Source organism: Lissotriton helveticus, chromosome 1_1 (assembly GCF_964261635.1).
Source record: "Lissotriton helveticus chromosome 1_1, aLisHel1.1, whole genome shotgun sequence".
Lineage (NCBI taxonomy): Eukaryota > Metazoa > Chordata > Amphibia > Caudata > Salamandridae > Lissotriton > Lissotriton helveticus.
This window is the reverse complement of record NC_136057.1, coordinates 1,988,876,345-1,988,900,910: the sequence shown is the minus strand read 5'-3', so window position 1 is coordinate 1,988,900,910 and position 24,566 is coordinate 1,988,876,345. Positions and strand designations below refer to the sequence as shown.

The window sequence follows — 24,566 nt, the reverse complement described above, 5'->3', positions numbered from 1 at the left end:
AATCGCGTAGTACAATCCGTATCTCGTCAATCCGTCCGAATCGTCGCGAACCGTATGAATTGCAAGGCTGAAAACATACGACACGGACACTCACAGTGAACCGTACGATTCGTAAACATGCCGTTTGACCCGACGAGTACGATCCGGACCGGGGTATGAGGACGCAATTCGTACGGTCCACGTCAGGTAAGGGCGATTCGTACAGACAATCACACAATCATATACACACCGTACGGTGCGTACAGCCCATGTCTGCAGGGGTACGGTTTGTACCCCTGCGATCATGGGGTGTACGCACTGTACCCGATGATCGCAGGGTGTACGCACCGTACACCCTGCGATCATGGGGTATGGTGCGTACACCCCATGATCGTGAGGTACAGTGCGTACACCCCATGATCGCAGAGGTACGACCCGTACCCCTGCAGACATGGGGTGTACGCACCATACCCGGGGGGGAGTTCCGTACCTGTTTCGAGGCGTACTCTGCTACTCCGGATGTTTTGGGGATCCCGTAAAAAAAGCGTGTACTGTGTGTACCCGACACAAATCGTACTTGCTGCGTCGGGAAAACCTGCTTTGAACCATACAGATGTCGCGTACAGCGGGTTCCGAGGGAGAATCGTACGGAGATTAGAGTCGTACGGTCTTTGTGCGATTCGTACGGAGTCCTGCTCCTGGTATGAATCGTACTTCATCGTACGTACGGGAGAGGCTGCAGGGTATGATTCGTATGGGAAAAACGCTCCGTACGGCTATTCAAAGTGGTTTTTCCCGAATCAGAATCGGCCCCAAAGTGTCGGATTTTACATCTAATGAGAACTAAGCTAGTTCTACCATTTTTAAGTACAGTATTGTGGATTTTTGTTGTTTGTGGTCTTGTGTTAAGTCTATATAAAAATACTTATTTTTATATTACAACTTGTGTGGTGTCTATCTGTAGTGTTGTCACTGGGTTACTGTATGTGTTCACAAATGCTTTACACACTACCTCTGAGATGAGCCTGTCTGCTCGTGCCAAGCTACCAAGGGGGTGAGCAGGGGTTATTTAGGAGTGTATCCCCTTACCTGACTAGACGCAAGGGTCCCTATTTGGATAAAGGTACCTACCTCTGCCAAATAGAGACCCCCAAATCTAACAGTGTGGGGTTTATGTCACTAAAGAGAAAGAGAAGACCTCCACCTCATTTTCAAAAGACATTTAGTTTCCATAGAAGGGTCAGTGGAAAAACTGGGTGGGCCATTCCTTTTTGTAGCAGATGCAGCCTGCTGAAGAGGCTTTCTCTCCACGCCGAGTTGCAGCCTCATGTATGAAAGTCCATTTTCTTTGCATATATGCTATAACTTAAAACATATATATTGAATTTTTAGTAAATCAAATTACACATCTATTCTTTGTATTTTACATACTCAAAGCACATTTAAAAGAAAAGCGCCATTTTGGATCTAACGCAGTACTTTATTATTTATAACAATCTCATCACGTTATTATTCCCACATCAACCATAATGTCTACTACAAATTTAAATTTTTCTCTTGTGTCTCAAAATGTATACCTATTTGCATTCAGGGCAGGTGTCAGTATTTATAAAATATTAGTTTGGTACAATTGTCAATTATCCAACCTGTGACCTCCCCCAGTATTCTACTCAGTAGCACAACAAAGGCCCTAGCACCCCCTGCAGTGCTGGGGGACAAGCTCGAGAGGACCCCTTAGCACTGCACCCTGCCCTAAGTGCTCCTAAGTGAGTCCAGTGGGGGGCCCATCCATGTACTTTTAGGGGGGGCCTGTAAAGTTTTGTTACACCACAGATGCTACTTATGCTCTTCCAGCTGGGTTTGTTACTTGGACATCACCCAGATACTGTGAAGTAGACTGCCTGCGTCCCATTTGTAAACAGTTTAGAGATGTGACCTTCTGATTGTTCAGAATTTGTGTTGGGAGATGTATGTTTTGTGCAGGTATTTAAGTTGAATAATTTGCAAATGGATGGCAATAGAACACTCCTTTGGTGCCATCCTCGCTTCTTGACATCTCTCACTTAAGTGTGCTGTTAGACCAGGGATCCCTAGTTGGCTGAGGTAGGTACCTTAGGCTAAGTAGGGACCCGCGTTCCAATGTCAAGGAAAGGAAGTTCACCTTCTTAGATAGCCCCACTCACCCCCTCGGTAGCTTGGCATGATCAGCCAGGCTTATCTTCAAGGCAAATGTGTAAAGTATTTGCAACCAATCTCACAATAACCCAATGATGACACCACAAATAGACTGCACACGAGTTTTATTAAAACAAGTATAGACTTCATATAAAAAGATATACGATAAGACCACACAATATAAATCCAACATATGAGGTTGTGTGCTATTTCTCCTGGCCGTTGTTAGGCCGGCCAGCCCTTGTAAGTTCTGGTGGTAATAATGGGCACTTCTAAACATTCTCCTGTAATCCTAATACCATGTCATACAGTTCGTAATGCTAGAATGTGGCACTTAAGCAATGTAAAAATACTGTAAGACATAATGCAGCAATCAGACACTCTGCAACTAAAAGAATGCAAAGCGTAACGCAACAATCAGGCACTTTGCAAGGTAAAATAATGCAATGCGTAATACAACCACCAGGTATGTCGTTATGCAAAAATAAGGCAATACGTAATACAGTAATCAGGTAATTTGTTATGCAGGAACGATGCAATGTGCAATACGCTAATCAGGTAGTTCATTATGCAGAAACAATACAATGCGTCATACGACAATAAGGTAGCTCGTTATGCAGATCAAATGCATGCGTCATACACTGATCAGGTAGTTCGTTATGCAGGAATAATGCAATGCATAATACTTTAATCAGGTGCTCTGTTATGCAGAAATGATTCAAAGCGTAAGATGACAGTCAGGCACTCCGTTCTGCCGAAATGGAATGATGCGTAATACACTCAAGCCCCAATCACCGGGCCTTAGGTTGTCTCTCTGCCTCTCCTTCTGACTTACAGTCAGCCTCTCAATAGTTGCCCCCAACATGGGTATGACGGACTCAAAAGTGCAGCTCCGCACTCGCGTCGCTGAGTCTTCCTTAAGCTTCGGGTGCACGATCACTGGGCACTCCACACACAGGTCTCATGCTGAATGAAGATCACGCGCACAGCATCGCTGAGACTCAATTTAAATCTGGTGCACATGATAACAAGGCAAATCCTCCCGGTGCACAACGCACCCGCACACAGAGGCGATGAGACTCACTTGAATTCTGTTGCACACGGTCAATAGACAATCCTCACAAAGGGGTTCAGGCTGCGCAAAGCACACACACACTGTGTCGCTGATCCTTGCTTGGACTCCAGGTGCCCACGATCAAAGGGAACACCTTAAGAGGGTCTCAGCTCCATCAGGCACACACTCACAGTGTCGCTGAGACTCTCATGGAAACTTTTATGTTCCTCTGTTTCCGAACATGGAGCCAGCTCACATCAGGCCCTTGGGGATAAGTTACTTTAGGACACAGCACACAGCACACAGCAAAGTCCCTTTAGCCTTTCCTTGGTTAAAACAGAAAACTGCCGGCCAGACCCAGAACACACAGCAAGGGTCAGTCCTATCCTTCAGTCTCTTCAGTTGTTTCTTCCTTGGCAAAGGTCCTCTTGACCACAAAGTAGCTCCGGTCTTGTTAACACTTGATCAAGCCATTCTTCAAAGTTCAGGGACTTCAGCTCTCATAGTTATACCCCTCAATGGCTTTGAAGTCTTTGTGCTTCAGGGGGCACTGACCCGTGTTCAAACCAGTTCTGGGTGCCTCCCTGCCAGTGACACCTTTCTTCCTTTGATTCGTGGGCGTCTGATTTCTCAATCACTGAGCAGGAGATGGGACAATTGTTTTATAGCAGCAACCCAGGCCTCTTCACCTCTAGGGGCTTCTCCTCCCCCTACACTCCAGATGCAGGTCAGCCTGTTGCTGTCTCACCTACTCCCCTAGGTCAAGACATTCCCCAGATCCTATTGCTTTCAAATCCATATAGTCAATCCACAGCCAGGCAGAGACACACAGAAATGTTAGAGCACAAAAACTCAGCCACTTCTAAAAGAGTGGCTTCTAAACACACAATGCAAAAACCACCTTCATAAAAAGATGTGTTATTACATTGTGAGTGCAGGCTTACTAAGCTTCACCTTTCCATCTTAAGCCTTTGGGAAGATAGGCTGGAAAATATATTACATAGCCTTCCCATTCTATCCTATGGGCAAGATGGCCTCTCCACACTGAACAACGAAACAGAGATTATTTCACTGTGAGGACATGGCACACACCTTAGTACATCTCCTACCTTTCACATACACTGCACCCTGCCCAGGGGGTACCCCGGACCTACCATAGGGGTGTCTGATGTGCATAGAAAGTGAAGGGTAAGGTCTGGCAAGTGAGTGCACTTAACAGAACAACATAGCAGTTTAACAAACTGCGTGCAGGCCCTGCAATGGCAGGCCTGAGTTTTAAGGCTACTGGTGTGGGTGGCAAAATAATGCTGCAGGTCGACTAGTAGCAGTTGCCTTACCAGCCCTGGCACACATAGTGCACTTTACTAGGGACTTTACTTAGTAAGGCAAACATATCAATTATGGACAACTAATTACTATTTCACTTTATACAGGGAGCACTTGCACTTTGACACTGTTTAGCAGTGGCAAAGTGTCCAAAGCATCTAAGTTGGCAACACCATGTGAGAAAAAAGGTCTAGGGGGAAAGCAAAAGGTTAAGGGACTTTAGCCAAAAATTGCCAAGTCCTACATGTGCCAACATCACTTTGGCATGCCTTGAATGTGTCTAGGGAATGAATCACTAGTGATTATACAGGCTGGAGAATGCTCCTTCTCTTAGTACCATCAGCAGTTTTTCCTCTAGTGTAAGTCTGGATGTTCTGTATTTTCTGTATTTTCCGATTCGATATTTAACGATTCGGTATTTTCTGAATCAGTAATACAGATTCAGTAATACCGATCTGTATTGAGAAATTGGTAATTTGTTTTCTGTATTTTACCGATTCAGTAAAAATTACCGATTTTTTACCTACATCACAAGTTCCGATTTCTTAATACCGAATCAGTAATATTCGGTATTTGGCAATTACCTACATATGGCCCTTAGTGCTTCCTTGCACTTTGCGATTGCTGCTTATGGTGCTTCTCTGTTCCTGGTTGTCACTACATTTATCTTTGTCATACTGTATGAATGATGGCTCTGTGTTATGATGTGATGCAGTATATCTTGCCTCAAATTTACTAGCAAGTTTCTAGCCAATAACAAACAAACTTTCTGTAAAGCCTTCACAGACTTTGTACCGGATAAAGTTGCACTTTGACTCAGTTATACCAACTGCCGATTTTCACTTCGACTGAGGCACATGTGGCATGTGTGAGCAGTTTGCTGGACCACGGTAAACTCTATGGGAGAGCACTTATAGTTCTTCGGGTTGTGGAGCTTGGTATTACACATCATTTTTCCTCAGCATGTAACTGTTAACTGACATTATACAGCATGAATTCTATCCCCCACATCCAAGTACTTGTGTCATTCTTCCACAGAGTCCGTCATGGACCATAAGGGTCCCATCTTCTCTAACTCACAAGACGCCATAATGTCCACAGCTCTGAGTTTTCATAGAGATTCACAGTTTGCCCACAAATTTGGTGGCCAGCCTGGTCCACCTGCTGCCTTCCCGTGCTCCACTAAACGGTTGTACATGCTACACTACCATGCACTTATAAGTGTTCATGGGACCTTAGAAACTAACCATCCACTATTTCATGTTATAGGATGTCCCACATCCCGGAGAGAGAAATTTTGAAGCGAGATGCAGACAGACCTGTGCATCCATTTTTAATTACATCACCCTGAACTGAAACTGAATTACATCACCCTTTTTAAAACACATGTTGTAACTCAGTAGTGCCATGAGTTAAATCATGAGCAGGACACAGCACAGAAACACTGAGCAGTGACTGCCTCTGACTGTTTCTGCATGTCTGGTGTTTTCTGCTTGCAGCTCAAGTTTTAACTAGCAATCTTACTAAGTTAGAACATGCACCTTAAACACCAATTCAAAACACACTCAACCCCCCTTTCTGCACCAGTATATGTTTACAATACAGCTCCTGCTTAAGAATATTGGGGCTGTCTCATGAACATATTAACGTTCGACTTAGGTGTCTGCCTGTTTTAAGACATTACATTGTCTAACATGAACACACCGAACGTGGACATTCTTCGAGGTAGAATGTGAACTGCAGACAGCACCGCTTGGACACACGAAGTTCTAGCTTTAGAGGGACATTTTCATTTTAAATTCTCTTACACAGTAAATAAATATATTTATTTTAATTATGTACTGCAAAATTATAGTCAGGCGCTTCTGGTGCATTACTAACCATAGCCCCAAGATCATAACAACACTGAAAACTGTAGCAAAAATGGGAAATATACTGAATTATGGAGTGCACATGTTAAATATCCATGTTTAAAAAATACAATATGAACTGTCTGTCTGCCCCAGTTCAAAAAAAGTGGAAAGAAATAGTGATACCAGAGAAAGAGGGCGAGAATTAAGGGGCACCTCAAGTAATTTGGAAACTGTGTGAATAAACAATTTGAAACAAATGATATGTTCATATAAATAACAATGGAAATATTTAAATTAGAAAGAAATCAATGAAAAGAGAATATTTATACCCTTTTGAAACTTTGCTTATTTGGATTGTCATACTGGCACTTGATTGATGTTGTTAGTTTAATTATACAATTTGCTAAGTAACATGTGAAGTTTTTTTTCTGGTATGTTGTTGAGGACAAATGCATAGAAAGTAAATTATATTATGTGAAGCCTCGGTACAGCAGGGACCTAGGAGGAAGCGCATACTGAGATAAGCAACAACATGTACATCCTCTATACGTTAATTGGATGTTACCATAAATATCATTTTATAATTATTTAGTTACATCTTTTCTTGTTACATTTTTCAGATGTACATTACAAACACGGTAAAGGCCAAAGGAACAAGACTTGCAAAGCCTGTCTTATGTTTGGGAATGATGTGTTTGGCATTTCTTACCGGAGTCAACAGAGTAGCGGAATATCGAAATCATTGGTCAGATGTGATAGCAGGATTCCTTATTGGAATGTCGATAGCAGTGTTTTTGGTAGGTATATGTTAAATCTGTCTTAAAAAGGATATTTTTTTGTTCAGTTGAATTTCCTAACTCCTAAGACAAACCACAAGTTGACTTTACAAAGTAGCAGCAATCAAAAATTGATATATTGTAATTCTTCAAATGAATACAACTTTCTGTTGCTACTTCAAAGCTTACAAATATCTTTCTGACACTCTGATGCCAAAAGAGTAGGTATTCAGACGAAGAACATGGACAAATTCTTTATGTGACCATTTCTTCGATTAACCCTCACTTTGAGTTTGTAGATTTACCATAGTAAATTCAATTCTTTGATAATTTAGGTGAAATTATTTTATCTGAATAATGTTTATTCAAATTACTGATCAAGTCAAAGTAAACATCAAGCCAGGAAATTCTCATATAGAAGAGACAGAGATCTCGGTTATTGGGTTGGGAAGGTCCTGGGAATAGCACCTCCATTTAAAGTTGTATCTTCCAACTTTTAAATAGGGGATGGAACCCACAGAAATTTGTGGATAAGGGCAAATCACCAAGTAGATTTGTGATGCTTAATTGTGGCAAACTAATCTGGTGATGTAAATATTATAGCATGAATGGAAGTAAACACTTTGAGGTACTGTGAAACAGAGCCTGAATAAGGGTTTCTGAGTGGGTAAACAAACCTCTTTTATAGTAGACATCCATTATACTGCTGCCTAGCAATAGCATTTGCAATGAAGTGTTCGGATAGTGTAATTTTCTCTTATTTGTCTTTCAAAGTAGCACTTCTATTTAATAAACTAACCATAGAAACCAATTAATAGACTAAATTAGGGTGGAAACAGTGTGTTTAATAAAAATGAAAATGTTTGGTCAAATAGATGCGCCCTTTTACATCGAACATCCATTTCCATGGTTAGATGGAAAACGTGTAATTTTGATGGTAAATCCTAAACTGTAAGATCCCAAATATTAAGGATTATTGACTAAAAAGCGGAACTGAAAGAAGGTCTCACAAATGAACTCTTGCCAGCTATAAAAGGATATGTGAAATTATCTATCATAGTACAAATTTTGTAAAGGGGAATAAGGAATTTGGGGCCAGATGTAGGTGGCCATTTACCAACCGGTAACGGCCGATTTCGGCCGTTACCGACCGGTAAATGGGCATTTGGGATGTAGGGGGCCAATTTTACTGATTCGGTAAATTTACCGAATCAGTAAAATACAGAATCGGTATTTTTACCGATTCGGTAACTGCCAGATGTAGGTGGGACTCTTCTGAGTCCCAAAGGCCTTACAGATTCGGTATTTTACCACCCAATCCAATTGGGTGGTAAAATACCGAATCCAGGTGTGCATGCACATGTGTGCATGCACACCTATGCCATGTGACAGACAGACATGCCCTTAGGGCATGTCTGAGTGCCACATGGCACACATGCCTGTATTTGGGGTGCTAGAGGGTGTCAAAGTGACACTCCCTGCACCCTGGCAGAAATCGGTATTTACCGATTCGGTAATTACCGAATCGGTATTTCCCATTGATTCCTATGGGCTTCACAGCCCATAGGAATCAATAGGAAATACCGATTCGGTATTTGCCGAATCGGTAAATACCGATTTCTGCCAGGGTGCAGGGTGTCATCGAATCGGTAAATACCGAATATTAACGATTCGGTATTTTTATTTTTAAAAATACCTACATCTCCCACATTCATATTTACTGATTCATAAATACCGAATCGGTAAAATTCGGTATTTATGAATCGGTAAATACGAATTACCTACATCTGGCCCATAGTTGCATGTGGTCCCCTTCTGTCCATTACTACTATGATCTGAAGTATGAGATTATGGAACACAAATTTGATTCACAGAGTGTGCAACTCTGGGCCTGTGATGGCTTCCATGCTAGTGTTTGTAAACTCTGTGCCATGTTCACAAACTATAAAACTTGTGAACCCAGGTTGAAGACTGTTACAGCAGATCACAAACTCTGAGCTGAGTTTCCATTGCAGAGGTTCGATTGTATAAAACTCATGGGCCTATGGTGGTTCTTCACCCATAGTCCACAGACTCTTTACATAGTTTTAAGACTATAAATGTGATTTTATTGCATCAATTCCACAAATCTGGGTTTAGGTTTGTGAACAATCATCACATTTGAGCACTGTGTAAAATGTTCATTAAATTATTAATTAAGGAAAGCCCAGGTGTCAGATTGTTATTTAGGTAGCATGTTGATAGAGAACTCAAACGTATTTAAACGGTACTGGGTACTCAGACACAACATTGAGTGAATTTAATAACTTGGACTCTATTAGAACTTTCAATCCTTTCGCCTGGGCCATGCTATGCATTTTATGATGTACTAATGTTTTTATTTTTATGAAGTTTATTACTGTATTGCAATGGTTGTAATTAACTTATGCAAGAAATACATGAATACAAATGAATACAAATTTGAGTCTATCAATCTGACACACTAGCAATGAGAACACACAGAACTATTGCGATATAAAATTATTGGATACACACAGCGAAAATTCCTGCATCTCATTTTATACAAAATTCTTGGATATAAATCGCAAGAATTGCTGCAACCATGGTCTATTGTATCATGACAATTTGGATAATAATGCACATTTACTCACATCATTAGTAGCATATTTTGCATTATATAGTAAATGTTTAAAAAAGATATGTGCAAAGTGACCCCTCCTTGTGAACAAAAACAACAACCAAACATGAAGTTAAACAAGTGGTGAAAAAGTCGTAGTTACATTGGTTTGAAAACAACCATGCAATAAAGTCTTATTAGACTAAGCACATAGTTGCCTAACCACACATAGTTATGGAGTATCAGAAGATTCATCTACAAACACTGGGGCATATTACCAAGCAATAGCGATAATTCTCGCTATTGCTTGGTTAAAGACAAAATTTTACCGCTGAGCTGCGGCGATTTTTTTCGCAAATAAACCTTGGTATTACCAAGGTTTATCGCAAATGCGATAAAAATCGGCCGCAATGCATGAATATCGCTGAAAAGTCAGCGATATTTATGCATTACCGAGCTAATGCTCTTAGCCATGTTATCCACCTCCCATTGGATAACATGGCTAAGAACTGCTCAGGGCAGGTGTTAGCTTTTGGAGATATTCGCGCTTAGCGCGAATATCTCCATAAGTTGGTAATAGGAGATAGTGATGTTAGCGACTGTTTCCAGTCGCTAACATCCTGGCACGCCCACTTTGCATGTCATTAGTGATAAATATCACTGACATGCAAAGTGGGGCCCAAGATGGTCGCTATCTCCTACTAGCTGTCGCTAACTGGTGTTAGCAACAGCTAGGTAATAGGGAGATAATTTTATCTCCGCTTTCTTGGCTTTTAAAGCCAAAAAAGCGGAGATAAACCCCCTTGATAATATGCCCCACTGTTTTTGGGGTTGTAGAAGAAAAAGAAAAGAACACGCTCCAGCGAAACTGGGGGATGTAGTAACTCCATGAAATGTTCCTGCACAGGTGCTGCAACAGGCAGGGGAGATAACTACTTCTTATTTAAAATCTTTCTTGCTATATTGCATAGAATATAAAACTAATGCACAGTGGAGGAGGCAGAACTAGGGGATAGGAAATTAAATGATGGAAGGTCAACACAAAAAATCTTATCAGTTGGAAAGTAAATGTTTAAGACATATAAATGACTGTTTGTCAAAATGATACTTAAGAAAACCATCCACATAACTTGATAAAAGAGCTTGGTGATTAGTTAGAGTTTGGTAGTCAAAATAGAAATGTTGCAGGGTGTTCTCTCTACCAAACTCTGAACTCACTCTCTGTATTCATATCAGGTAAACTGTCACATTTCACCGGTGGAGCACCTGCTGTCTCCACCAGATTCGTCCTTGGATCGAAGGCCCCACGACCATTGCGCCATCTGTCTAATTACCTCAGACCGTTTTAGAGTGGATATTCTTAAATACTTTTTTCCTGTGCAGGATTGCCAGGAAAAACGTGGAGACCACAAACTAAAATAAAAACGCCATGAATCCCCTGGGAGGAATGTCCCATGTATCATAGCTGTTAATTTTCTAGGTTTAAAAAATAAACCCCTATAGTGCGGCAAGTTAAGTTGCTGCAGTACATTGCACGAACAGGAGAGAGCAGTTCTGTGAAATATCTTCAATGAAACAGTTTAGCTCTCTCCATGAGATGATGCACTTGTGACTGCCGAGCATCAATGCAGGCACCATTAAGCTATAGTGCAGGGGTAACTGCGTTAAGGTCAGCATAATTTTGGCCAGGAAGTAATAGCTATCATTATCTTTGGAGGCTATTTCCTCTTTGTATTTGTGCTACAGAATGCAGCACACATGCAAAGAGTATATAACGTAGAGAAATAAAGATATTCCTAATTTTACAGCAAACCCAAGAAGGGGCTCCATTCTGGTGCAAAACCATATGCAAAAGTCTTTGAATATACGGGTTTGCGTCAATATCTATTGGTATACGCACAAGAACGCCCATTTACCACCCTTGAAATGCGTCCCTGATACAAAATAACACAAGACAGACAATGAGCTGCCTTGTGCTACTTTTTCTTTTTTACATACAAAAGCAAATAGCGATTTGCACTGCTTTGTAAATACCAAAAAGGACTTTGAATTAGGCCTTCATTAAATAAGTAAATCAAACCTGACACAAAACCTTTGTAATCTGGGCCTAAATAACCTCCTTTTTTCTCTATTAAAACTTAGGTCCTGCATTGCCACCCTCCATGGTTTTAAAACTGGCTTGTAGCTGCTGGTCAGATCTGGGTTTAATCCATCATCATTCTGTAACTCACTTCACCACCTCAGTTCAAACCCAGCAGTATGCAATTCAGTCTTGACCCTGTTCCTCGTGGAAACAGTCCAGCCCGAACTGCCAAGCCAGGTCTTCTCTGGACCAGTTTCGGGGTAATACCCCTCATCAGCCAGGCTAGCTTGAATCCAGTGGCAAAGCGAGCAAGGGTCCCACAATGATAGATTCAACCAAGATCTGTGACTGGGGGTGAGTGTCTGAAAAGTTTTAGTGCTCCGTCCATTATCTCCTTGTGTTTGCATTGTTTGCCCTAAGTTGGCCGGTTATGCCCAGATGTGGGACCCGTGCTCACTTTGCCACTGGATTCAAGCCAGCCTAGATGATTAATGGGGTTACCCCAAACTGGTCCCAGGATGCTTGTTTCTTGTCGAGAGAAGACCTGCTTGGCAGTTCGGGCTGGACTGTTCCCATGAGGAAAAGGGTCAAGACTGATTTGCATATGGCTGGGTCTGAACTGGGGTGTCAAAGTGAGCTAAAGAACAATGATGGATTCAACCCAGGTCTGTGACTAGTGGTGAGTGTCTGAAAAGTTTCAGGGCTCCGTCCATCATCTCCTTGTGTTTGCTTTGTTTGTTTGCTTTGGTCACATAATAATAGTCACCTGTTAAACTGTTATTTATCAGGCAGGTAACAAAAAGAAAGCAAAACAAAAGACCTATCTTAATTTAAAGTGACTTAATGAGCTTAAAGAAGTAACACATTTTTAGGAAACTCTTTATTAACCAGCATTCTACTTTTATATGCAAGTTCAAAAATATTACACAGCAATCAACTATACAGCTCCATACAGTCTCTGAAAGATCTTTATAGATAGTGCTATGGTACGGAATCAATATGTAACGTAACATTATAGATGAGAGGCTCTAATATCAGAGATGATTTTGACCATGGGTTCAGAGTGACATCATAAACAATATCAGAACCACTCAGTCACCTACCTATAATTATTTATATGGTGCTAGCTACGGCATAGGAATTACATGTTTATTCTAGATTTTGACTAATTTTCAATACATCTTTGATACCTCATGTACAAATTTAATTGGGTTGCAATGTAACTTATTTTATATGCTGAGAGTGTTATGGTTGATGTTTGCCTGTTTAATGTTCTTCTATATTTTCCAGGTAGTTTGTGTGATAAATAACTTCAAAGGAAAACGAAAGCAAACTGAAAACTCACCTATAGACAACTTGGCCCAGATGCCAGCAATCAGTATCCCCCGAGTAGAGAGCCCACTAGAGAAGGTAACATGTTCATATCAAATGTTATGATGTGTGAAAAGGACAGGATCATATTATGAGCTCTCCCTGCGGTAACAATTAATGCAAGTTATCATCATTTCAGTTAGTTAATTGTATAATATTTTCTTAAAGTTACAAAACACATCATGAGCTAGTGATCAGGATGTACAGAAGAACATTGTGACAGAACAGGCGAGTCTCTTAAAACTGGTATGATATGAGAACTAATGTTTTGTACCTCTTCTAAAATGGCACTGGAAAGCTACAAATAAGTGAAGTACATTCACCTTTTTGGGATCTTCCTCCTGTATAAAGACTCAAACTACACCTAACAAATACAGCATTGCAAGTTTAAATCATGGCTAGAACTGATTGTTATGCATAGAGGATGTTGCACACCAGTTTCAGTTACACTTGGAATCTTAGGGTGGTGATGGACTGATTTGCTCAAGACATAAAAGTGGTGTAAATACAGTCCCAAGAATTGCCAAGTAGTTTAGCAGCATAGGTTCAACCATTTTGTCTGTTTTTATTATCAATCGATCTATCTCCTAATGTTTTACTTCTTCTCAAGCAACACAACCCATGCTTCGGACTTGACTAGTCTGTGTCCTGTATTTGGTGGTTATGCTTCAGCCTTTACTGTTTTTGTACAGTCACTTTCACCTTTGGAACATATTGGACAAGATTTACTTTTTTCTGAGACCATCCCATCAATTGCATGACTCAATGCAAAGGAAGACAACCGAATGTGAAGGAGATTAAGAAAACGTGTAACAAATGTATGCATAGTTAGAGGTTTTGGTCACACATAATCATCTATAACAATGTGCATGATAATAATAGATATCAACTGAATGTTGCATGGCATTTAGGACTGGACTATTCATACCAGAGCAAGACACAGTCTGATTTGCCTATAATTGGTCTTTGTTTGGAGTGACGCAGTGGGCAAAAAAAGTTGGACTGAATTGTTGCCTGAGAAATTAGCCGCAGCTGTGATAAATTTGAGTCTTCCACTTATCGCCTTTTTGTTTTTCTAATCGTATGTAAGCAATTTATGTCAGAAGTTGGTCATGTACTCACTACACCACTGAATTCAAGCTACCTCTCACTGATGTTACCCAAATAACAAAGAAATTGTCTGGAGTTGCTTGGGTTCCTGTTCAAAAGACTACATGCTTGGAACATTGAGCTGGACTGTTTCTCTTAGAGCAGTGAACTTGAATGTGTCTTGAGTAATGACCAACTTTCTGTGATATCTAACTTGTGGTCTTTGCCCACTCTGCATGGTCACCCCAAGCATTTTCCCTTTGCCCTCCACTTCTTAAGAAATTTGTTTCTTGTTGGCTCTAGCACTCTGTGCACCTTTCCACACTAACCAGTGCTAAAGTGTGTGTGTCCTCTTCTTTAATAATGGTAAAATTGGCTTACACCTGATTGGAATATTTTATTTACCTATAACTCCCCTGTAGAGTGGCATACATAAACCCAGGGCTTGTAAATTAAATGCTATTAGTGAGCCTGCAAGTAAGATATGAAAAATGCTCCAGGAGGAATAATTTACACATCATTTCAATAGTTAGACTAGCCCTAACATTGATCCCAGTTCCATGGGGGAAGATTCGATTGCCATGTGGTATCAAAATACTAATAATCCTGCAGCACTAATTGCTGCACCCACAGAAATTGACCCTTAAAACATGTCACAGGCCTGCCATTGCAGCCTGAATCTAGTTCTAAACTGGCAATTCAACTAGGCAATATACTTTGCCAACCTTGAAACTCGCCTTTTATTACATATAAGTGACTTCAAAGGTACCCAGAGGGAAGAGTGCATTGTAATTAAAAGGTTGGGCATGTATTTTCAAGTTTTACATGTCCTGGTAGTAAAAAAGCCCTTAAGTTTGTTTTCCACTACTGGGAGGCTTACCGCTACCAAATGCTAACATTTGACTGGAAACATGTAAGTATTCTGTGTTCGGTGTGTGAGAAATTGTAATTCAAAATCCTCCTTAATGGGCAAGTCGTATTTTAGGTTATGATTTCGAAAATGTCACTTTAAGAAAGCTGTTATTTTCCTGCCCAAAACTTTTTGGTGCATGCAGTTTATCCTGTGTCACATGTCCGGGTGTAGTTGGCAGTTGAACTTTGTTCATTCCTCTCAGACAGCCACACAATAGAGAGATACATGTACACATAATACCTGGCTTTAGGGACTGGCCTGGGCACCGCCCTCCTTACAACTGAATAGGCTGTGCCCTGTTTTCACACAAATAACTTGTCACCGTACATTGTTCATGCAGCCAGCTTGGAACCAGGACATAGGAGTCAGGAAACTTCAAGCATTTGAAAGGGAATTGTCCAGAAACTTCTCCTACTTCAAAGAAGGTATCATGTATAAAAGGAGGACCCTTAATCTCACGCTTCAGTTCACTTGCTAGTCCTGCGGAAGGTTTCTCAGAAGACTGCCTGCTGTGTATTCAACAAGACTACTTCGCTGCACCTGGAATGACTGCATTGCTACCTTGAGCCTGCCTTCAACCCTCCGAGGACTGACCTGCTGCTTTTAGGCTTGCTTCATCACCTGCATCCAGGACTACCAGCTTGACTTCACAGGCTAGCTTGCTGGCATCCGGTTCAGAGCCTCAGGGACAGAAGAGGCAACTTCCCTCTTGAACCCTCACCTGGACCCAGCCTGAATGAGTCCTAATCCCCCAAGTGGTGCCCATCCAGTCCTGTACCCTTGGTGGTGGTGCTAAAGGTGCCTAGATAGCCAGAATCCAAAACTAGTGAATTTTTTGATAAATCAGTCAGTCAGTCAAAAGCTTTATTATCGGTTAAAACCCATAAAAGCACAATATACAAGATACAAGTAAGAAACATTTAAAATATTATACAACATTTATAAAGACCTGAATTCATAAAATGAATAACAAATAACTGTGAAGGTACATTCAAATTAAAAAGTAGGGCAATCAATGAGTAGACCCAGGGCGATTTAATTTTAAAGTAGTGTAATCAATGTGTAGACACAGGGTGATTTAGATTGTGAGCAACCTGCTGGGTTACAATAATTATGCCAGCACAGGAGCAACTGATTAACAGTTAATTAGATTGATTTTTGCTCTTCTTATACACCACATTGACATCAAATATCTGGCGGTCGCAAACACAATCACAGGAGTGGTATTATATTTTGGTAATCTAAAAACCTCCCTGAAATCCCTAAGTGCCCTTAATTTACAAAGTTGGATGATCCATTTATCCCTTGCCCTAGAGTAGGAAGGGCAGAAGAGTAGAACGTGCAGATCTGTCTCTTCCCCAACCTTCACACCCAGGACAAGAAGCTGGTATCTGGGGAGCATTAGACTACTTATTTGTCACTGCCTTCAGAGGCAATGTTCCATGTCTAAACTGGACATTTAGTTTCTTGGCCAGTGAGGGCTGAATATCATTCAGAAATTTCTCAAAGTGAGGAGCAACCTTGATATCCAGGAAGGTATTGGTCAACCTACCCAAAGAGGAATTCATTAGTGTGAGTTCCGTTCGATATTGCTTAAGTGCAGAGCTCAACGACCCTTTTGGTGAACAAGACACAGGTCTCCTCAGGGGAAGACCAGATGTCTCCCCTGACAAGTGCGTAGCACAACTGTTTAATGTACCTAAGCCAGGGGATTTTTCCCAAGCCTCCTCTGGACAGAAGGTCCCTAAGGTCCTCCCTATAGCTCGAGAGCTCAGGGGTGGCCCAAAGGCGCCTCCAGTACAACAGTGGACGATTTGAGATAATCTCATGTAGAGGGACCAAACCTAGATCTAACCGTAAAGGAGTCAGCGGGGTACTCTTAGGAAGTCTCAAGAGGCGCCTAATAAAGCTGTTCTCAGTAGAAGATAAAGAGGTTGCGCCTACATGGCCCCATAGTTCTACGCCATAAAGCGCTCCCCCTCTCGCCTGCGCTTTGTAGATTTCAACCGGCGGTCCCAAGGATCTAAGGGAACTCTCATTGTAAACCTTTAGAATCCCGCCAGAGGATTGGGCCAGTTTCAGGTTTGCCTTGGCCATATGGGACCCCCAGTTCATACTATCATTTAGAGTTACCCCCAAGTACTCAAAAGTAGAGAGGCGCTCCAAAACCACACCATCCAAGTGAGGGAGGGGACAGTTAGAAGATTTGGCGTTATAGACCATAAACTTGGTTTTGGAGAGGTTAATCTCAAGGTTCCTTAACTGCAGAAGGAGCAAAACGCCTCCAATGTTCGCTGGATACCCGACGATGATTTTGATAAGAGAAGGGTGTCATCAGGGAACATCAGGGCTGGTATTTTGCGGCCCGCCAGGGCGAAAGAATCTAGGTCCCTAGCACCCAATAGATGCTCAATCAGGCCGTTGAGGAAGAGAGAGAAGAGCGTGGGAGCCAGCACACACCCCTGCCTTACACCCCTATCCACTGGGAATGGGGCCGAAAGCTCCCCATACCTCCCGTATCTCACCCTTGCAAAGGTACCTTGGTGCATACGTTGGAATAGGTGACACAAATACACCGGGACACCCATCTCTGCTAGAATTGACCAAAGCTTATCCCTCTGAACCAGGTCGAATGCGGAGCGAAGATCCACAAAGATCAAACAAAACTACCCGCCTCCAAAAATACCGTCTTCCAGTAAACCAGGTGAAGTCTAAACAGTTGGTCAATCAATCAATCAATCAATCAGGCATTTATAAAGCGTGCTACATACCCGTGAGGGTCCCAAAGCGCTGAGGGGGGGGCTGCAGCTAGAGGTCGAAGAGCCAGGTCTTGAGTAGTCTCCTGAAGGTCTGAGGGTCCTCTGTCTGCCGAAGGTGGAGGGGGAGGGAGTTCCAAGTCTTGGCGGCGCGGTATGAGAAGGATCTGCCTCCGGCGGTTGTTCTGTTGATGCGTGGGATGGCGGCCAGGGGAGGTCGGCGGAGCAGAGTCTCCTGTTGGGTGCGTAGAATGATAGTCGGTTGTTAAGGAAGGCCGGGCCGGTGTAGTGGAGTGCCTTGTGTGCGTGGGTGAGGAGCTTGAAGGTGATTCTTCTGTCGATGGGAAGCCAGTGCAGGTTTCTCAGGTGGGGGGTGATGTGGTCTCGGCGGGGGCGTTGGTGATCAGGCGGGCGGAGGCGTTCTGGATTCTTTGAAGTCTGCTGATGAGTTTGGCCGGGGCTTCGGCGTAGAGGGCGTTGCCGTAGTCGAGTCTACTGCTGATGAGGGCGTGTGTGACGGACTTTCACGTGTCGGTCGGGATGCATTTGTAGATCTTGCGCAGCATGCTGAGGGTGTAGAAGCAGGTTGAGGAGACGGCGTTGATCTGGTTGGTCATGGAGAGTTTTGAGTCGAGGAGGACTCCCAGATTACGTGCGTGCTTTGTTGGTGTAGGGGCGATGCCCAGGGAGGTGGGCCACCATGAGTCGTCCCAGGCTGAAGGGTTGGGTCCGAGAATGAGGATCTCTGTCTTGTCTGTGTTGAGCTTGAGCCGGCTTTCTTCCATCCAGTCGGCGACAGCCTTCATGCCGCGGTGGAGGTTGGCTTTGGCGGTGCGGGGTTCATTGGTGAGGGAGAGGATCAGTTGGGTGTCGTCGGCGTAGGAGATAATGTTGAGGGTAAACAGTCAAAATATCGACTACAAAATATCGAATGGACATAATATCGAGTTTTAAATATAGAATGGACAAAATATCGAATGGACAGAATATAGACATCAAAAATATCATTTTTAAGGTAAGTAATGTAATATCGAATGTTAAAAATATAGAAAGTTAAAATATCGAAGTATATAATATAGGTTATTAAAAATATCGAATTTTTAATAATATCGAATTTTTTATAGTGTTTTTTATGTTATTATATGTGTGAAAAGTGTGTATTTATGTTATAATTTATTTTAATTAATGAATTTTGTGTTTTTAAATTTTTGCGTAATTTAATTCTGTACCGGGTTGTGGGTTTATAGGGGAATAGGGTGGGAAGTAATTTAATTATAATTAATTAAATATGTAAATTTATTTATTGGTATTCACTTTTAATTAATTGTTAATTAATTTATATTTGGTAATTAATTCAATTTTAATTGGCAATACATTTTTATTAATTGATTAATTGCTAATTATGTTAATTTTACTAATTTATTTTCTGTAGCGGGTTGTGGGTTTATAGGGGATTTGGGTGGGAAGTAATTTATTTATAATTAATTAAATATGTAAAGTTATTTATTGGTATTTATTTAGAATTAATTGTTAATTAATTTTTTATGGGTAATTAATTAAATTTCAATTGCCAATTAATTTTATTTCATTGATTAATTGCTAATTATGTTATTTTTAATAATTTATTTTCTGTAGCGGGTTGTGGGTTTATAGGGGAATTGGGTGGGAAGTAATTTATTTATAATTAATTAAATATGTACATTTATTTATTGTTATTTATTTAGAATTAATTGTTAATTAATTTTTTATGGGTAATTAATTAAATTTCAATTGCCAATTAATTTTATTTCATTGATTAATTGCTAATTATGTTATTTTTAATAATTTATTTTCTTTAGCGGGTTGTGGGTTTATAGGGGAATAGGGTGGGAAGTAATGTATTTATAATTAATTAAATACATCGATTTATTTAATTGTATTTAATTTGAATTAATTGTAAATTAATTTTTAAATAATAAATTATTAATTGTTAATTTGTAAATAATTTGTATTATTAGGTAATTAATATTAATAAATAATTTTAATTTGTATTTTTAATTGATTAATTATTATATTATATTGAATTGGTAATTACTTTTAATTAATTTTTTATCGGTATTAATTTATATATTTTTTAAATAATATATGAAGTATTTACTTTCCCTACTCTTTCACTCTCTGGAGTGGTAATACTAATTTTTACCTCTACGCTATCCAACGCTTTCCCTACTGTTGCACTCACTGGAGTGGGAATAGTAATTTTTACCTCTACGCTATCCAACGCTTTCCTCAATGTTGCATCCACTGGAGTGGGAATAGTAATTTTTACCTCTACGCTATCCAACGCTTTCCCTACTGTTGCACTCACTGGAGTGGGAATAGTAATTTTTACCCCTACGCTATCCAACGCTTTCCCTACTGTTGCACTCTTTGGAGTGGGAATAGTAATTTTAACCCCTACGCTATCCAAACCTTTCCCTACTGTTGCACTATTTGGAGTGGGAATAGTAATTTTTACCCCTACGCTATCCAACGCTTTCCCTACTGTTGCACTCTTTGGAGTGGGAATAGTAATTTTTACCCCTACGCTATCCAACGCTTTCCCTACTGTTGCACTCTTTGGAGTTGGAATAGTAATTTTTACCCCTACGCTATCCAACGCTTTCCTTACTGTTGCACCCACTGGTGTGGGAATGGTAATTTTTTCCCCTACGCTATCCAACGCTTTCCCTACTGTTGTACTCACTGGAGTAGGAATAGTAATTTTGATCCCTACGCTATCCAACGCTTTCCCTACTGTTGCACTCTCTGGAGTGGGAATAGTAATTTTTACACTTCCGCTATCGTACGGTAATAATATTGGATATTATTTAATTATATTATGTTACTATATATATATGTTTTAACAAATATGATTGTAAAAAAATTTTTATATAACTTTCATTAATTATTTAATTATTATAAGTTAATTTAAGTATTTTTAAGTATATTTTAGTAATTAATGTTTAATATTAATTTTATTTAACACTGTTTTTATTAAAGTCGATATTTTTATAAACTATATTTTTGTAAACGATATTTTTAACTCGATATTTTTGTACTTACCTGTTTCTAGATACAAACTCGATATTCTGTCTGTCGATATTTTGTCAACGATATTTTTGCTAGTCGATAATATGTCCCTCGATATTATGTCAGTGATCCAATGTTGAGGTCGTGGAGTCTGGCGATGCGTGCGAGCGGGCCATGTAGACGTTGAAGAGCGTTGGGCTAAGGGATGATCCTTGAGGGACACCACAGATCGTCTTGGTGACTCCGGAGTGGAACGGGGGGAGGCGGACTCTTTGGGTTCTGTCTGAGAGGAAGGAGGTGATCTAGTCCAGGGCCTTGTCGCGAATCCCTGCATTGAAGAGGCGTGTACGCAGAGTGTGGTGGCATACTGTGTGGAAGGCAGCGGAGAGGTCGAGGAGGATGAGGGCTGCTGTCTCTCCGTTGTCGAGCAGGAGTCTGATGGCGTCCGGGGCGGCGATGAGGGCGGTCTCAGGGCTATGGTTCTTGCGGAAGCCTGACTGGGAGGGGTCGAGGATGTTGTTGTCTTCTAGGTAGCGGGTGAGCTGGGTGTTGACGATCTGTTCGATGACCTTAGCAGGGAACGGAAGAAGGGAGATGGGCCGGAAATTATTAAGGTCGCTCGGGTCCGCCTTGGGTTTCTTCAGTAGGGCGTTGATCTCGGCGTGTTTCCAGCTCTCAGGGAAGGTTGCGGTCTTGAAGGAGAGGTTGATGATGTTGCATTGGTGGGGTGCGATGGAGCTGTCGGCCTGGGGAAGAGGGTCTGATGGGGCGCCTGAGTGGATGGAGTTGATAGTCTTGCAGGTGTCCTCGGTGGTAGTGCTGGTCCATACGGTGAGGTGCTCGTGGTCGGAGGGTAACGGAGGGGCCGGGGTGGTGAGGTTGGGCAGGTCTGAGCGTGGATTGAAGCTGTCGTGAAGGTCGGTGATCTTGCGGTGAAAGAAGGCAGCGGGGGCGTCGCAAAGGGCTTGTGACGGGGGATGTCGTTGGTGTAGGAGCTGGGGTTGGAGAGTTCACTCACGACGTTGAAGAGTTCCTTGCTATTGTGTGCGTTGTTGTCTAGGCGGTTCTTGAAGGCGGCTTTCTTGGTGGTCCTGATGAGGTGGTGGTGGTTCTGGATGTCGTCTTTTAGGGCGGCGTGGCTGTCGGGTGTTTTCTCCTTGTGCCAGGTGTTTTCCAGTCTCCGACAGGTGCGTTTGGAGGCTAGGAACTCTGGGGTGAACCAACTGGCTCTCTGGCTGGTGTCTCTGTGGGCAGTATGTCTAGTTGGGGCGAGGGTGTTGGCGAAGTCTTCCATCCAGAGTCTGAGGGTGCGGGCCCCTTCCTCTGGGTCGGTGGGGTTGGTCGGGGGTTGAGTGCGAGGTGTGTTTGCAGTGATTCCTTGGTGATTTTGCTCCAGTGGCGTCCGGGGGTCTGTAGGGTGCGGTGCTGTGAGACGGGTTTCTGGAAGGTGAAGTGGATGCAGTGGTGGTCAGACCAGGTGAGTTCGGAGGCGTGGCTGAAGACAACGTGGGGACTGGAGGAGAAGATAGCATCGAGCGATGTGGGTAGGCGTCTATAGTAGAGAACTTCACTCGAAAGCCCGCTTGGAGGGAGGTTAAGATGTGATGTTCGTCCATCCAGCACTGCAGCCTTGATAGTAAATGGCGGGCGAATAAGTTCTGGAGGACATCAATGAGACTAATTGGGTGGTAGTTAGCCGGGTCCAGAGGGGAAGCCTTTTTGTGGATGGGAATGATTTTAGCACCCAGCCAGGATAGGGGGATCTCCATGCCCTGTAGTATGGCGTTAAAGTACACCCAAATGTAGGGGACCCATACCTTCTGTTCACTCAGGTATAAGTCTCCAGGGTTCCTGTCCAGGCCCGGTGCTTTCCCAGAAGACAAACTTTTAAGGGCCGCCTGAATTTCAAGTATTGTACATGGTGGGCAATCGAGGCCCATTGCTTCCAGAAACATTGGATCAACAGTATTATTTAGGGGGACTAGCTCTACTAGGGGTACGGGATCATTAAGGGAATAGAGGGGTCTAAAATGGGCTAACCAAACCTCCTCGCTTAAGTTAGGGATAAAAGCTAACGACCCCTCTGCTGTTCCTGATCTCACTAGATTCCAAAAGGCCCTATAATCATGACCTATAATCATGACCGTCCAAGGCTACTTTTAGACTTTCCCACCTTGAGGCCTCCCATTCCGCCCTGGCCTCCGTAATCATTCTTTTATAGATTTGCCTTGCCAATCTAATACTCGACACAGACCCAGATTTTACTTCTTTTAAAAGGGTTTGTTTAGCCGCCCTGGAATTTTTATTATACCAGTGGGCGTGGTTTGTTACCCGTAGCTGCCCATTATCAGTGGTGTAAAAGTAATCTGCTACAGTGGAAAAGAGCTTATTATGTAAATGCTGTAACTCCTGGGTGTAAGATAAGTCACAATTAGAACCCACAAGATCGCTAACCTCTGCTAGAAACCAGGCAACAGAGTCGTATAGCTCGGCTAGCTTGTCTGGGGCTTGCACGACCGTTGCCCACCTAATGCGTCTGCCAACCGCCATTGTGACTAAATTGGAGTTGGTATGAGTCACCGATAACCCCAAAGCATTAGATTGTCCCACTGTACAGTTTAATGCTAGAGACATGAGGTTGTGGTCACTATCTACTCTAGGGGTAATGGTGAATGCTCTCGTTTGGGCCCAGTATTCCACGTTAACCAAGATGTAATCAATGGTCGTGCATTTCCCTGGTCTATTGAAGGTACTTGAGCCGGGAATGTCAGGGGAGCAATCTACCATTGCAGGCCCTAAGGGAGTGGGTTACTACTAGCTTACTAATCAGGAGCGCCAGAGGCGATATACGCTTAACCGGATACATAGAGCACTCCAGAATGTGCCAACTGGAATCCTCGTCTGAGGTTAAGGAGGGGATCCCAGCAAGCGGTTCAAAGTGGCAATTAAAATCACCCCCAATAATTTTGGGGGTCAGAGACGGATATAAGAGAAGAAGTTCCTCAAGGGCCTCTAACACAGAAACAGCTAGTTGGTATGGTGTCGGGCGTAAATATATGTTGATCACTACCAACGATGAACCATCCAAAAATGTAAGCGCGGTGCACAAAATGTCTGGAGAATGGGAGTCTATTACCTTAGCTGAACACCCCAAATGTGAGGCCACCCAGGTGCACAACCCACCCGAAGGTCTACCCCTAGGACCCTGCGCAGCTGGAGAGTGTAAAGTCGCGTAGCCCACCCTAGCAGGGGCAGACAATGACCAGGTCTCTTGAAACAAGCACAGGTCATGCCTGTCCATCAGTTCTCCCCATTTTGGGTTATCCAGCTTAGAACCTATCCCTGCTATATTCCAGGAACCGATTAGAGATCTACGTATCTCAGCTCCATCAGTGGTGGACATAATGGAGTGGGACTCATTGGGGGAAGGTGGGCCTATGTGTGTATAGGTGTCCAACTCCCTTCCGACACCTCTCTGGCTAATAGTTGGGTTTGGAGGAGAAGTTGCCAGACCCGCCGCCTA

At 42.2% G+C, this 24,566-nt stretch overlaps 1 protein-coding gene across 1 annotated transcript in view; it reads left to right on the top strand.

Annotated features, from left to right (window-relative positions):
- The window catches only part of PLPPR5 (phospholipid phosphatase related 5), a 671,585-nt gene that overhangs the window by 569,154 nt on the left and 77,865 nt on the right, over positions 1-24,566 (top strand). Inside the window, exons 4-5 of the mRNA XM_078644256.1 lie at positions 7,008-7,188; positions 13,158-13,273. Of these exons, the coding sequence (XP_078500382.1) occupies positions 7,008-7,188; positions 13,158-13,273 (297 nt within the window). The remainder of the gene's footprint in view (positions 1-7,007; positions 7,189-13,157; positions 13,274-24,566) is intronic.